This window comes from Triturus cristatus, chromosome 1_2, assembly GCF_964204655.1.
Source record: "Triturus cristatus chromosome 1_2, aTriCri1.1, whole genome shotgun sequence".
Taxonomy (NCBI): Eukaryota; Metazoa; Chordata; class Amphibia; order Caudata; family Salamandridae; genus Triturus; species Triturus cristatus.
Genome location: NC_140580.1, coordinates 924,155,434 through 924,169,843, shown reverse-complemented (window position 1 = coordinate 924,169,843; position 14,410 = coordinate 924,155,434). Strand labels below are relative to the sequence as shown.

Below are 14,410 nucleotides of genomic sequence, written 5' to 3'. Positions count from 1 at the left end.
CAACTTCTTTCAAGGGGGAAGCCTTCTGAGAAGCAAAATCCAACTCTGGGGAAGTATCAAGTTCACTTGCCTCACACAAGTCCTCAAACAAATCTTCTGAATCATAAACTTCTCCTTCCTCCATCTCTTCAGCTTGGTACTGTTCCTCCTCTAACAACCTCTGCGCTTCTCTCCTCGAACGTATCTTCAGTTGCGGCGGCGGCGCCACACGCGGCGTCGATGGCTCCGGGAGCGGCGTCAAAGGAGGATCCGCTGTAGTAACCGGCGCTGATCGAATCCGAGAAGGCTCACGGGATGGAGCCGGGGATTGCCCATACGGAGAAGACATCCTCGGAGTCGGAAATTGCCAGGACGGCGTTGTCGGCATAAATGGTACAAAGGGGGCCCGAGGTAAAAGCCATAGGACCCATGGGACCCGAAGGTGCTCCAGAGGGGTACAAGGCCCTGGCGAAAACACCATACATTGCATTTAAAAAATGCGATGGATCTGAACCCGGCGCCGGAAACTGTGGGTACTGAGCTGGTTCAGCATCCGAACGAGGCAACTCTGGAGTCGAAGCCGCCGGAGTCACAGGTGGAGCCGCAGGACCTGAAGGAACCTCAGCATCAGCCAGAGTCGACACACCTTCTGGAGTCGGTGAAAATCTCGGCGTCTGTGAACGCTCCGGAGTCCCTTTGTAAGATGGAGAATGAACCGGAGTCACCCAAGGAGAAACTGAAGGAGAAGGAGAGACAAAGTCCTTTACTCGACGTTGATTGGCTGGAGAAGGTGACCTCGGAGCCACAGCCTTCGACGAACGACGCCGAGATGCATGCCTCTTCTTCTTATGCTTTCTCTTGGAGTCATGCGACGTCGAAGATCTTGATTTCGACCTTTTGCGACCCCTTTTTTCTTTTCTTGCCTTAGCCATATACAGTTTGGCCTCCCGTTCCTTTAGAGCCTTCGGGTTCATCTTCCTGCAAGAAGAACAGCCCTCAACGTCGTGGTCAGACGACAAGCACCATAGACAGTCCTCATGAGGGTCAGTAATCGCATTCTTTACAGGGCTTAAAGCCCGACTTCCTCAGGGCCGACATGCCAAAACAGAGAGATATACAATCAAAATTACAATGTATCCAGACAAAAGTAAGGAGAGTCCCAGAAAAACCCGTTAGCGTCGACAGCGCAGAAAAAAGGGAAATGATGTCATCAAGCCGACGTGGCCTTCTTATGGCTCCAGTGACGTCACACGGAGCCGCGTGCTGAGCCATGGCCTTGTGACGTCCTCGTCAGCGTGGAGAGCTAGGAGAAAAAGTTTACGAGGAATGCTGGCGCAGGGGATATTCATAAGGTGAGGAATCCACAGGCAGCTGTATCCATCAGAAAAGCTCCGTGCATGGAGATAGTGTAGACAGAGCTTGGAGTTATCACATATTGTTAGGGCAAGTGGTGCTTTCCCTCTCTTAATTCATGGCAAGCTGTTACTGTTCTGTTTATTACCCAGCAAAGAAGGATATTGTGAAATTATTCAATGCCTTCTCTCTTTCTGTGAAGGAAGTTTCCCGTGCAACTTTTGGTCTCTGCCTTTGTATCACAGAGGATTATCTACATGCACAAGAGCAGTAACGTTCAGTTCCTGGAGCACAGATTCATGTAGCGCTTTACTGTACAACCCAGGGGGCTGGATGATCTGAGTCACGGGGAGCAGATGAAATCTAATGCCATCCGGTGAGAGGTGGGGGTGCTAGGGTGACCAGGTTGCTCATCTGAAAACACGGCTTGCCATTGTCCGCAGGACAGACAGCCGTGAAGGTGGTGGAAGGATTGCAACACAGACCATGTATGACACAGGATTTGGAACTCAGATACTGTCTATGAAGTTAACCTCCAGTTAGGACCATATCTTCGAAAAAGAAAGGATTTTTTATGTTAATGTCAGAAAATAAGGCAGATACAATAATGATGCACACAGTATACTACATCCAGCGTTAACCCATGACGTAGGGTCTGGGGTCCTTAGCAGACGCCGAAACTCTCACATTCATTTACTTTCTGTTGTCAGGTCTGAGGGCAGATAACGGCAGTCTACAGACACGCTGTCTTCCACACTCTCTTAATCCCACACATAAATTATACCTGCCACCAGAGTTGGATTGGGATCAAAATTAGGCCCAGGGCACCCCCCGGAAAAAGGGGCCCACATTTGTGAATTGCACCTTTTTGCCAAAAAAGGAGGGGGTTCCTCTTAAAAAGGCACTGTTTTTTTTTTTTAAACATTTTATTATCAGTAACAAAAATAAAATAATACAAAAGAAATAGCTTGGTACATTAGGCATTGCCTACGTCTGATGAGTCCAGTGCGGGTCAGTTACACAGGTATAATAATATCACAAAGTTTTGTAAGTTACATACTAAGATGTAGCAAAAGAAAACTTTCAGAGCGCCGATCCCGGCCATTGCTTCTCCTCCTTGTTGGACCCCTTGGGTTAATCGCTCAGGTCAAGGTCCGAGTCTGGTGTTGGAGGGGCACAGATGTTACCACAGAATGAGTTCCATCTACCCCATACCCGTGCCCACTTTTGGGGATACCCTCTGCGTATGAAAACTGCTTTTTCGGCCACCATTGAGCTATCCATGTCCTGACACCATCGTCCCCTCTGGGGAGCTGTCGGTACCCCCCAGTGTTGTGCAATATTACGTTTTGCCAGCATGATCCCCAAAGTTGCCCAGTCTTGTGCTGCATGATTCAGGTCAGTTGGTTCCCATATATTGAGGAGGCACCACTTTGGTTCGGGAGGAACCGGGAAACCACTCACACTCGTAATTGTGTCCATCACCTCCTCCCAAAAAAATGCTATGTGTGGGCATTCCCAGAATGTATGGTAGAATGTACCCCTTGCCCCACAGCCGCGCAGACAAAGTGGTGTTGTAGCTCGACCGATTTTGTGGAGCATAGCCCTAGTGTAGTATGTCCTGTGTAGGACCTTCAGCTGTACCAGCCGTAGCCGGGACAGGATCGCCACTTCCCTCGGAGACGCTAGTGCTTCCTGCCAGTTCTGTTCATCTATGTCTCCAAGGTCTGCCCGCCATTTATCCCGCAGAGCTAGTGTGGGGTCTTTTTGGTTATTAATAAGTTTGCGGTAGGTGAGGGAAATGGCTTTCTTGGTAAGGTGGTCCGTAAGAAGACGGTCCTCGAGCGGGGACGATTCAGGAAGAGCCGTGCCTCTAGGTACTGCCCTTGTAAGTGCATGCTTAATTTGTGTATAACGGAAGAGTTCTGTATCGGCCATTTGATATGTCTGTAGTTGAGCAAAAGTCACCACGTCTCCTTTTTTCCACAGGTCCCCAACTCTGGAGATTCCGATCAAGTCCCATTGTGCAAACCCCTTGCCATTGCGGAGTGTACCCAGGTTTGGTGTATCCCACAATGGTGTGTGTTGTGTCATGACTCCTTCCCACCGGAGCGCTCGTTGCGCTATGAACCATGTGTGTATTGTGTGCGCGGTTGGACCCCTCCATATATCTTTTTTGTTCTTGGGACGGTATGAGGCACACTCCTGAGGGGGTTTGACAGGTTTTGGGATCGTCACTAGGGTTGCTGTCCTTTGATCTTTTGGCAGTATTCCCTTATCTAGGCTATCTTCGTACATTTTCAGTAGGTGGGGTCCCAGTCTTTCTGCCTCAGTTTTATACATTTCTACGGGAATGCCGTTGGGACCAAGGGCTTTGCCGGATTGGAGACCTCTAATTGCGGCGATGATTTCATCCGCCTTAAAGGGCTCATCTAATGGTTCGGCGTCTCCGGGTGTCTAGGTAGGCAGCCGAATGTCTCTAAGAAATTCTAAATTCTCCGCCACTGTGGCGTTAGTGGATGGTGTGTAGACTGCCTCGTAGTGGCTTGCAAAGGCAGTCACTATATCTTGCGGGTCCGTTACGTCCTCCCCAGAAGATAAGTGCAAATGGGCCACCCAACGACTGGCGCGCTCTTTCTTGTCAAGCCAGGCCAGCAGCTTACTGGCCTTGTCCCCCATCTCATAAATTGTGTGTTGTGTTTTCTGGACTCTCCCCCTGGCTTCCTCCCATGTGTAGTCCCTAAACGCTTGCTTGGCCAAATCTAGTCTATGTGTAGTCTCAACAGTCTGTGTTTTGGTATGTTCTTCTTCAGCCTTGCCAACTGCTCTCTCCAATTCCAGCACATAGTGGGCCTTGTCATGTTTGTGCGATGTTATTATAGATATTGCTTGCCCTCGTAGGACCGTCTTATACGCTTCCCATAGGATACCAGGGGAGTCAACTGAATGCGTGTTTTCGCGGAAGTATTGTTCTGTGGTTTTTCGCAGCTGTTTCTTAATAGTTGGGACTTTGAGGTACCCTGGGTAAATACGTCTACGTCCCGCGTGCCGTGATGCATATGTCATTAATAAGGGGAAGTGATCGGATATCCCTCCGGGAAGGTGCGTGATTTTGGAGAAAACCGCTAGGCTTGTCGGGGATGAGAGGATGTAGTCTATCCTCGAATTAAAGTATTAATACTCAAACCTTGAAAATGATGTTGGTCTTATTAGTTTTACAACTACAACAAATGTGCTTCTCATGCCTGTCAAATTGGGATCCTAAGATGATTTTTTGCTATGCTGGTGCTTCGCACACTGCCATTAGCAGTGTTGTACAAGGGTAGCACCGTATCAGGGTGATACTCGACAAATTAGAAGCAGAAGGAATTCGTCCTCATACACCAACACATGATGCAGTGTGTTAGGGATGTCAATCAGTAACGTTTCATGCAAAGGAGGATCAGTTTTTCCCGTGAATATGGTGTAAAGTGGCATAGCACTGGAGTCTTGCCGCACAACTCAATCAGGTTCTAATAATACTTAATCAGATTCTGACAGAACTAATAGAGTAGAGTAGGACCATTGATAATAGGACCATCGAGAGAATGCTATACCTGGGAGGTACAAATATTTTTCTTTAATGGAGACCTTCACGAACACTGAGAAGGAAAATAGATTCCAGTGATCAACTCTGTTCTCAAGTCCCTGACATCTCCTCTCCTGAACAGGAACATAGAGAGGCTAACTGCAGGTGTTACTCTTCTCCTGGGCCATAACATCCTTTGAATTCTAATCTATACATCAATCATTGTCCACCTCCGAAATATATGTTTGTAATACCCATTTTATTGGGTACTGGAGGACTGCAGCATGTGGGTCCACACCAAGTATTTTCATGGAAAGGGAAGTGGATAACTTTGCCTGGTGCCTCACTGTTGTGGAACACCAGGCAACCATAGCACACCGTTAATAAGGACCATAGCTTGCAGGTGGGATTCAACTCTAATCATCTTCATCATCCTCTAACTAAATCCAGGTTTTTCTTTTTGTATCAAAATGCAGACCATTCAAGTCCGCCAAATGCTTTCGGCACATCAAGTACAGCATGAATGCTATATAACTGCAATAATTCGCAAACATGGCAATAAAAGTAGGCGGTAAAGATTAAGGAGTGTTGATGAGCCTGGGATAAAGCCAGGCTGGTCTGAATGAACCACATATTGGATTTAAAAAAGCAATATATCTATTGTCATGATGAGCCATGCGTCTGTGACAGGCAAGAGTAAGAGGATCTAACATGCTATTCTGCAGTATTTAAACACAACCTAAACTTTTTTATTCAAATCAACAAAGAGGACAAAGCTGTTGTGGACACTGTTGGACACTGCTTTAGCTTACTTGAGTCTTCCTGCTCCTGTTCCAAACACATATCAATCAACTCTACTGTCATAATCAAAATTATATCAACAGACACAACATAGACCTCTAAATTATATCCCTCAACAATTCAGATATACCACTGACATCCCCAGCAGGTACTTCTTTGAACAGGTGTATCAACTCTCTTAACACAGAAATATACTAAAATCAATGTTATGCAACATTGGTACCACACTCAATTAAAAAATTGGTCTCTATGGGCCACCTATGCCTGATGTTTTACAACGTCCACTCCTGTCAAGACAGGCAGTGGAAAATTCCATGGAAAGTACAGTTAGAGCAATGGATTAGGGAATACAAATATTATCAATCTGGAGAACGACATTATCAAGCCAGAGACAATTTTAGCCGCTTTACAGAAAATGGGGTGACATTTGTAGATATATGTTTAAATTTAGACATCCTCCATTGTGCTTCACATGTACCCGTTATGACACCTCCAAATCCAAAAGTGGCTCTCCAACATGAACTTAGAAGGCTTGTTTACCTCAACAACTGTGCAAATCATTGGGTGTCTTACAGATTTAATCCGGTCCTTAAATTATAAGTAAAAAATCTTAAATGGGTAAGTCCAAGTAAGCCACCTTGGAAGGGTTACTTCCACACTGCATCCCAAAACACCCTGGCAGCTCAGACTGCCTTATTTCATGCAGATGCTTTCTGAGGATGGGCGACAAAAAACAAGATCACATATTTGAATCGGAGAAATTCACTGCCTATCCATTTCAGTCAGCATTCAGTTCAAGACTCTGCATCGTGTTCAACACCATTAACATCAAGAAGCCTCACAATATGGTGGAAAAATCCCCACTTCAAAGCACCACTCAAAACACATATAAGATAAATTAATGAAAGAAAGGAAGGAGGTCAATTCTCCTCTAATCTGGAGACAGAATCCTTACTCCACCAAACCGCTGATAGAATGGGAGTGGTGGTAGTGTTTTTTCCCCCTTCATTTCAGCTAATCTGTATACTTGCCTCTAAATTCATCTGGAGCGTCGCTGTAGTCAATCTCAGCTCTGGCATTCTTTGCTACAATCTCCTCCACCTTATCCGAAAGCAGTTTGAACTTCTCAATGGCAATAGTGGATTTAATGCCAGCTTTCCGCATCTTGGAGATTACCTCTTCAAAGAGCGCTTTGCTGTAAGACCGCTGTAAGGCATGAACAACATTTGAGGTGTTTCACTGCAGAGCTCTCAAAGTATGCACACACCTTCAAACACCAAGTAGAGTACATTTTCTAACGGAACAGCTTTTTTTACTTTTGGAAATAACAAATTGGAAATTTGTGAGCCTCTGGGATATAGGGCACTCTGAGAAGCCACCCAACAATCTAGAAATAAGTAACAAGCAAAATGATTTATACTCAAGAGGAAGGAAGTGGCACAATGTCACCGTGAACTGAATCGAGAATGACGTGTAAGTGACAATGTGGCTTCTCATATAGATATGCTACAGCTTCCCATTTGCTCTTGAAGCCTGCTTTACCCCAACACCTACCACTAGTCGTTCAACCTTTGGTATTCCTCAGAACCGTCCCCCTTGGCTCCTCTTCATCTATTCCATACCGGTAATTTCTTCGACTGTTTACTGTTTAAGATAAATGGCAAACATACAGAAAACTGTACATGTACAGAAGCCTTCAGCATAAAGAAGAGCTCAAGCATAGGGCCCTAAATACAACAGCTCCATACTACATTTATATACATTTTACATACATAGAAGGCACTAAACTATATATCAATTTCAATACATAACCTACAACTAAAGTTAGCTTGTTGCTCTCAGTTTGTATAATATGTTGGACAGCTAGGTATTTTTTTCACTCTTAGGCTCAAGACACACCTCTGTGCATTTTCAATGGGCCCTAGGTTTTCTCATATTTCTTGGAGCAACCCCTTGGTTCAAACACCTATCTTTCAGCAGACATACACCAGTCCATTCTTAAATACCAGAGTTGTCCATCAAGGCTTAGCACTTCTCTATAAGCAACAATGGGCCAGAGAAAAAGAGTGTCATGCAGGCTCTGAGCAGCGGGTCGTCCCTCTAATACCCAGTACCATGAAATATGTGTCTATTGATTGACCAGTACTTAAGGCCATGTTTAGGTGCTTAGAAACTCCATTCAAAAAAGTCTTGAACCTGGAGCATTTCCAAATTGTATGAAAGAAATCCAGCCTGTCCACAACCTCTCAGACATGGATCTGTGCCAAACATTCCCATTTTTTCTTTAAACTCTACTCCTCGTGAAGGAGATTTTGTGTTGGACTTTAAGCTGTACCAACCGAAGGCGTTCTCGGATGGCCGCCTCTCATGAGTAATGGAAGGCCTCCTCTCATCTGGGTCTTCCAGATTTCTCACAAATATCTCCAACCAATATTTCAATTTATTTAAAGACCCTTTAGTTTTATTGATTCAGGTTTTGAATATTAGAGACACTGCCTTTAAAGGCACGTATTCTGCTAACATATATGCTGTGATCCGTCTGGTACCTGGTTACTTTGGGAAACTACACGCAGTGCATGCCTCCTCAATTGTAGGTATCTGTATACCTTAATGAGGACTAGCTTATATTTGCCGTGTAATAGGAAAACGTTTTCAACCTTTGTGGTTTCCCACACTTCCTTTAGGCTGGAGATCATCATCACATCTCATCTGCTGAAGACCCAAGGCCTCTACAACTGCCTCAAATTATATCTATCAAACAAGGGTTTAAAATTAGTAAAATTAGTATCTCAATTTAAAGTCTTAGTGGCAATCCTTCAGGCCTTAACCACCGTCTGTGTGTGGGAAGGCAAAAACTCCACAACACTAAATAAAGCCACCAGGCAACCTATGTCAGCCAGTGCATGCATATCCACCCTGATTGAAAGGTCCTCATGAGTTGCACGTGCCTTTTCATTTATCACCACTGGATTAGATGCCTAATAATATCTGCACAGGGAAGGAAGTGTGATAGCCCTGTCATACACTCCTTAGGTCAATATAGCAAATGTCATCTATGTGGAACCACCATTCTCTACAGCAAGGTGTTCTGAAGTAGATATAGAAAATTGGGGAGAAAGATTGTTTTATAAAGTGCAGCTCTTCATGAAGCTTTCTTTAGTGTTCAAACAATTCTTAAACAAACTGGGTTCTTGAAGCTTGTGTGTTTCCCATGTAACACATACACCAAACTATTTGAATACCCAAGAACTCACTTTAAAGGGTGAGAAAAAGGCCTTGATCTGGTTCCTCTCCACCAGTAAACACAAAACTGGCTTGTACTAATTATTGGAGAACCCACAGTATTTGATTAAATAATGGAATATTTGCAAGACCCTTTAAACTGATGCCTCGGGGGATGTGACATACAGTAAAATCTTATCTTCCCATAGGAATTCCCTGACCAGGCTCTTCAGGAAGACATCCTTCCATTTTCAGCCCATCAATAACTCCAGAATCAGGGTAAAAAGCATAGGTGAGAGAACACAATCCTATCTGGGGCCTTTTTCCACAGCACATTTTTTCCAACAGTACACCATTAATCTTGGCCACTGGTACTGTACATAACAGTTTTACCCAGGATAGAAAATGTGTGCCGAAGATCATCTCCCTTAGGCTCACCATCAGATATCACCAAAAACATGAGTGAAAAGCAATGGTCCCATCCAAAACAAGACTGTAGTCGGTTTGAAAATCCAGGAAGTATACTCCAGGCAACCCCAATGTAGGCTAAGAGATTGTGTCTAATGCTCCTGCCAGGTATAAATCCATTCTGGTCTGGGCAGAGTAATGCATCTTTGACGTTATGTAGAGGACTGGCCATGACCTTGGTGATAATCTTCACCTCAACATTTAATAATGATATGGGCCTCTAGTAATCAACCTCTGCCGAGAATTTCATTTCTTATGCAGCAAAAACAGACAAAAATAAATGGCAGAGCAACCACCACTCTCACCCTGCCAACTCAAACACTGAATGAAGGTGATAATCACTCATCCTTAGAGACACTTTAATAGTTCAAGTGAGAAACTAGTTGATCCCAGGCCATAACGCTCTGCAACTGTGTTATGGCCTTCGAGGTCTCCCCCACTGTCAGATGCATGTCCAATATCTCTCTGTGTGGCACAGACCACATCAGAGTTGGCAGGTCTTCAATGTACAGCATCATTTCAGATGGCCCCACCTTCAGCCTATAAGTGTAGAAGCCTGTAAGATGAAATAAAAATGTTTGGGCCAACCTCTTCTAGTCGAAAACGATCCCTATTCATCTATTACACTCCTGTCTTGAGCAAAGTCAAGGCAATTGCTTTACAGCCCAACCTCCTACAGGCTTTCTTGAGAGGATATATCGTTTCTATGTGGCTAATGATAGTTCTACTTTCTTCAATTTTTGTACCTCATGGTCACCCATTCTGTACAAATTGGTTTTCTAGAACCATCCGATCCTCTTCCATTGATATTAAGGTGATGTCCCTCATGCCTTTATTTCCAATATTTGATATGCACCTAGTACTAATCATAATAACATGCTACATCCATTCTTTATATTGCATCGCATTCGAAGGAAAATCTTCTTCCAGTCGGGATGTTTTTTTTTTTGGGTCAAACTTCTGTTTGACATTTTTTTCATACAAGGCAAGAAGCCTCAAGAATTCTCCCGCAAACCTCCCCATGCTAAAGAGTACACAGTGTCTTAAAGTGCTGGAGTTACAATATTACATCGCTTGTCTCAAGCCATTTTCATATCAATATAACATTTTTACATCTTTTATAACTTCCTCCCACCCTCCCCCCTGTGGTGGAGAAGCTTTAAACTATCTTATCATTAATCCTTGCTCTATCCCGGTGTGTGGAATGGACTCCTCCCTCGTAACCTCTAGGCAGCCCCCTACATCCCGTTGATAGGTGTTGTCTGGGGTCTCACCTATAAGGGATCTAAAACTGAAATAAGTGTAGTCCCTTCAGTGTGGGTGGGCAAACGGCCAGCGGTAGACCCTTTGAGAGATAAGACACCAAGGGGCCCCATCTATATTCTTATAATCATTTCTAAAGATGTCTGACATCTGTTCCATAGTGAGTATCTTCCACAGGCGAGTGCCATTGTGACAGCACCGGGGCATATTTTCTCTTCTAGGAGGCCGCGATAGCCATCTTAGTTGCCCCTATTCATGCCCACATAACTGCCTTGTCCGCTCTGGTTTGGTTTTCTAGAGAGGCGTCTCTAAGAGTGTTGCATCTATTGAGTTCGACAAAGGGTACCCTAGCATCTCTTTCATTTGGACCAGAATCTCCTCCCAAAATGGCTTAATGGTTGGGCCATCCCACCAAATGTGGCGGAAGTCCCCCAGTAAGCCACACCCTGCCAACAAAGATCTGAGTTTTGAGGAAAAATCTGGTTAAATTTGGTGGGTAACAGACACCAATCAAAATGTGTTTTGTAGTGGGCTACCCTTAGATCAAATGAGTGGTTATTTTTGGCAATGTCAGACCATGGGTATTTCCACTCCCTCTCCGTCACCTCTCTTCCCAGGGATTGCTCCCAGAAGTGGAGAAGTCTGCTTCTGCGCAGCGGTTGTAGAAACTAGAAGACCATACAAATACGAGATTTCCTGTTTCATGGAGCCCACCCTCCTTACGAAGGATTCTATTGGTGTCAACTCCTGTGTAGCAGCCTCCCTAACTTGCGGGTGGACTACCCAATGCTTAAGTTGGAGATAGTGAAAGTTCTTGGTGGGTGAGATCTGAAAATCCCGCTGGCAATTTTCAAATGTTAGAATATTGTGATTGTGGAATAAGTCTGAAAGGACAAGCCCCCCCCCCCCCCCCCCTCCAGCCCTCAAACAGGCCCACCCTCAAAGCTGGAGGAAATTCCGGGTTAAAATGGATCGGGGTGTATGGAGATAGAAATGAAGTCCACTCCTGGCCCGAGTGACCTCGTCCCACCCCTTGAGAGTAGTCCGGGTAGGAGTACTAAGATACACATTAAGGGGTCTGTCCTTCTTGCGTTTCCAAAGGGCATCCCAGATTGTCCTGCCCACAATAGCGCGGTCCATGTGCAACCAGTGTTTATCTGATTCCCTTATGGACCATTCCTCCACCACTTTTAGTTGAACTGCCTTATAGTATAGCCCGAAATCTGGGAGAGCTGCTCCTCCCTCGGCCCTTAGTCTCCTTAATACATGGAAGGGTAAACATGCTCTACCATTTTGCCAAATATAGCGTATGATCATGAAGCGGACCCCAGGCAAAAAATCTTTTTCTAGATGGATCGGGAGCGCTTGAAATAGGTATAGCAGTTTAGGGAGGGCTGTCATTTTGACTGCGTGTATTCGAGCCAACCAGGATATAAACAATGGTTTCCAACGTTTAAGATCCTGTTGAACCTGGGTGAGTAAGTGCGAGAAGTTCATCTGGAAAGACTCTCTAAGTGGGGCGTGATCTGGATCCCTAAATATGTAAGTTTATGTTTGGCCAATGTAAACGGGGTCTCCCCCTCCTCAAATAACTTCTCTCTATCTGATAACGTTAAGTTTAAAACAGATGACTTAGTCAAATTAACTCGAAAGTCAGCAGCCACTTTAAATTTCTTCAGCTGCTCCTAGAGGGCTCGCAGTGAGGTTCTGGGGGATGCGAGTCAGCAGGACATCGTCAGCAAATAACAATACCATGTGTTCTTCCCTCCATCCCATGGATGTCTGGGGTTGCCCGGAGCTGAGCCGCCAGCGGTTTAAAACTCAGGGCAAACAACAAGGGGGATAGAGGTCACCACTGTCGGGTGCCTTGACCTAGATCGAAAGAGTTCAAGCTCACTTTGTTGACCTGAACTCTAGTTCGTGGGCATGCATAGTTAGCTTTTATCATATTGATAAATGCGTCCCCAAAACCAAAGCTCTTCAGAGTAAGGAAAATCCCCTCTATCGAAGGCCTTTTCTGCGTCCAATCCTACCAAGACTGCTGGCGTTTTGAACTTGGGAAACCTTTTCTATAAGGTGCAGCTTCCTGCGTATATTGTCATGTGTTTGTCTCCCTTTTATAAATCCGGATTGGTCAGGGTGGATATCTGGCATAAGATTCTCTAAGCGAGATGCCAATATTTCAGAATAGAGTTTAGCGTCCAAAATCAGGAGAACGATCGATCTATAGGAGGCGCACTGTTGTGGATTCTTGCCCGACTTTGGTATCACCGTAATCAGGACCTCTACCATGGATGGTGACACCTTTTGCCCTGTCGCTATTTCATTGAATAGTGCAGTCAGGTGAGGTGTCAGTTCGGGCGCGTAGGTCTTGTAAAAATGCGGTCAGTCCCTGGAGATTTGTGGGCTTTAAGGCCGTAATTACTTGTCTCACCTCCTCTTTGGAGATCGGTGCATCTAACTGTCCCTTCCAAGTTGCAGAAATCTGGGGATGCGCTACTGAGGCCAGGTAATTCTTCTGAGCTGTGATGTCGGGGGGAGGTGGCGGTGCTCTATAAAAAATCTTGGTAAAAGTCTCCAAAAATATTAGCCTTGCCTATATCGTCATACTCTGTCTCCCCCTCATCCTTACTTATTCCCCCAATATACTCCTGTTCCCTCTTTTCCCGAAGTTGTTGCGCTAAGTGTGTGCCCACTTTGTTTCCCAGTGCATGTGTGTATGCGTTGCGATGCAATCTCAAATGTATGAATTCAGCTCTATTAGTATAGATTGTGCAGAGTTTCCCTTTTAGTGCACTCAGTTGACGCTTTAAACTCTGAGTGGGGTTCTTTTTATATTCACATTCTGTCCGGCCTCTAGCTCCACCCTTTCCTTTGCTCTCCGTTTATTCAGAGCAGAGACCAATACAATACATTTACCACGCATTATAGCTTTGAATGCATCCCAATTGTTCAGGGGTGCGTGGCATTCAGGTCATTCATCTGAAAAAACTCATTGATTGCTACCCTCAATTCATCCTGTACCATTCTGTTCTGAGTCAGAGTAACTGGAAAATACAATCTCTGTGGGCCCTGCAATCCAAGACCCCCCCATTCCCCCCCCCCTTGAAGGTACACTGTGACAGGGCTGTGTTCTGACAGCGTGATGGGAAGAATCTTAGCATCTTGGATAAATCCCTTTAGCCCCTGAGAAACAAAGACATAATCCAACCTTGAATATGTCTGATGGACGTAAGAGAAATATGTATAATCTTTCGTAGCGGGGTGGAGGGACCTCCAAGCATCCAAAAGTCCCAGAGAGTGAAATGTGTGTTTTAATGTTTTAGGGAAACCTAGATCTGTGGAGGTGGGTACTACACTCTGTCTGGTGCCAAGTAAGATTATAATACCCCATTAGAAATATCTGCCCTTTGGCAAAGCCCCCTACCATATCCAATAGCAAGCTCACAAAGGCTGCTTTGCCCGTGTTGGGGACATAAACCGAGACAAAGGTGACATTTCTCCCACTAAGCTTAACCTTTACCATGACCATCTGCCCCCCCCCCCCCTCCTCCCCGATCTGTCTTTATCCCTTCCGGCTGGAATTTGATATTGTTGTGAAACATTAACGCCCCGTTGTGTTTTGTGCTGGCGGATGATCTATACATAAGGAAATAGCTTTTGTGCCGTAGCCTCAGTTCATCCGGTCTCTTTAAATGTGTCTCCTGGAGAGCCACTACATCGAATTGATGGTCTATCCAATATTTCTAATTTTGT

At 45.0% G+C, this 14,410-nt stretch overlaps 1 protein-coding gene across 3 annotated transcripts in view; it reads right to left on the bottom strand.

Annotated features, from left to right (window-relative positions):
• UBE4B (ubiquitination factor E4B) overlaps positions 1 to 14,410 on the bottom strand; it is a 918,898-nt gene that overhangs the window by 90,392 nt on the left and 814,096 nt on the right. For all 3 annotated transcript variants that reach the window (XM_085609806.1, XM_085609805.1, XM_085609804.1), the window contains one exon: positions 6,733 to 6,907. In XM_085609806.1, coding sequence (XP_085465932.1) covers positions 6,733 to 6,907 — 175 coding nt within the window. The remainder of the gene's footprint in view (positions 1 to 6,732; positions 6,908 to 14,410) is intronic.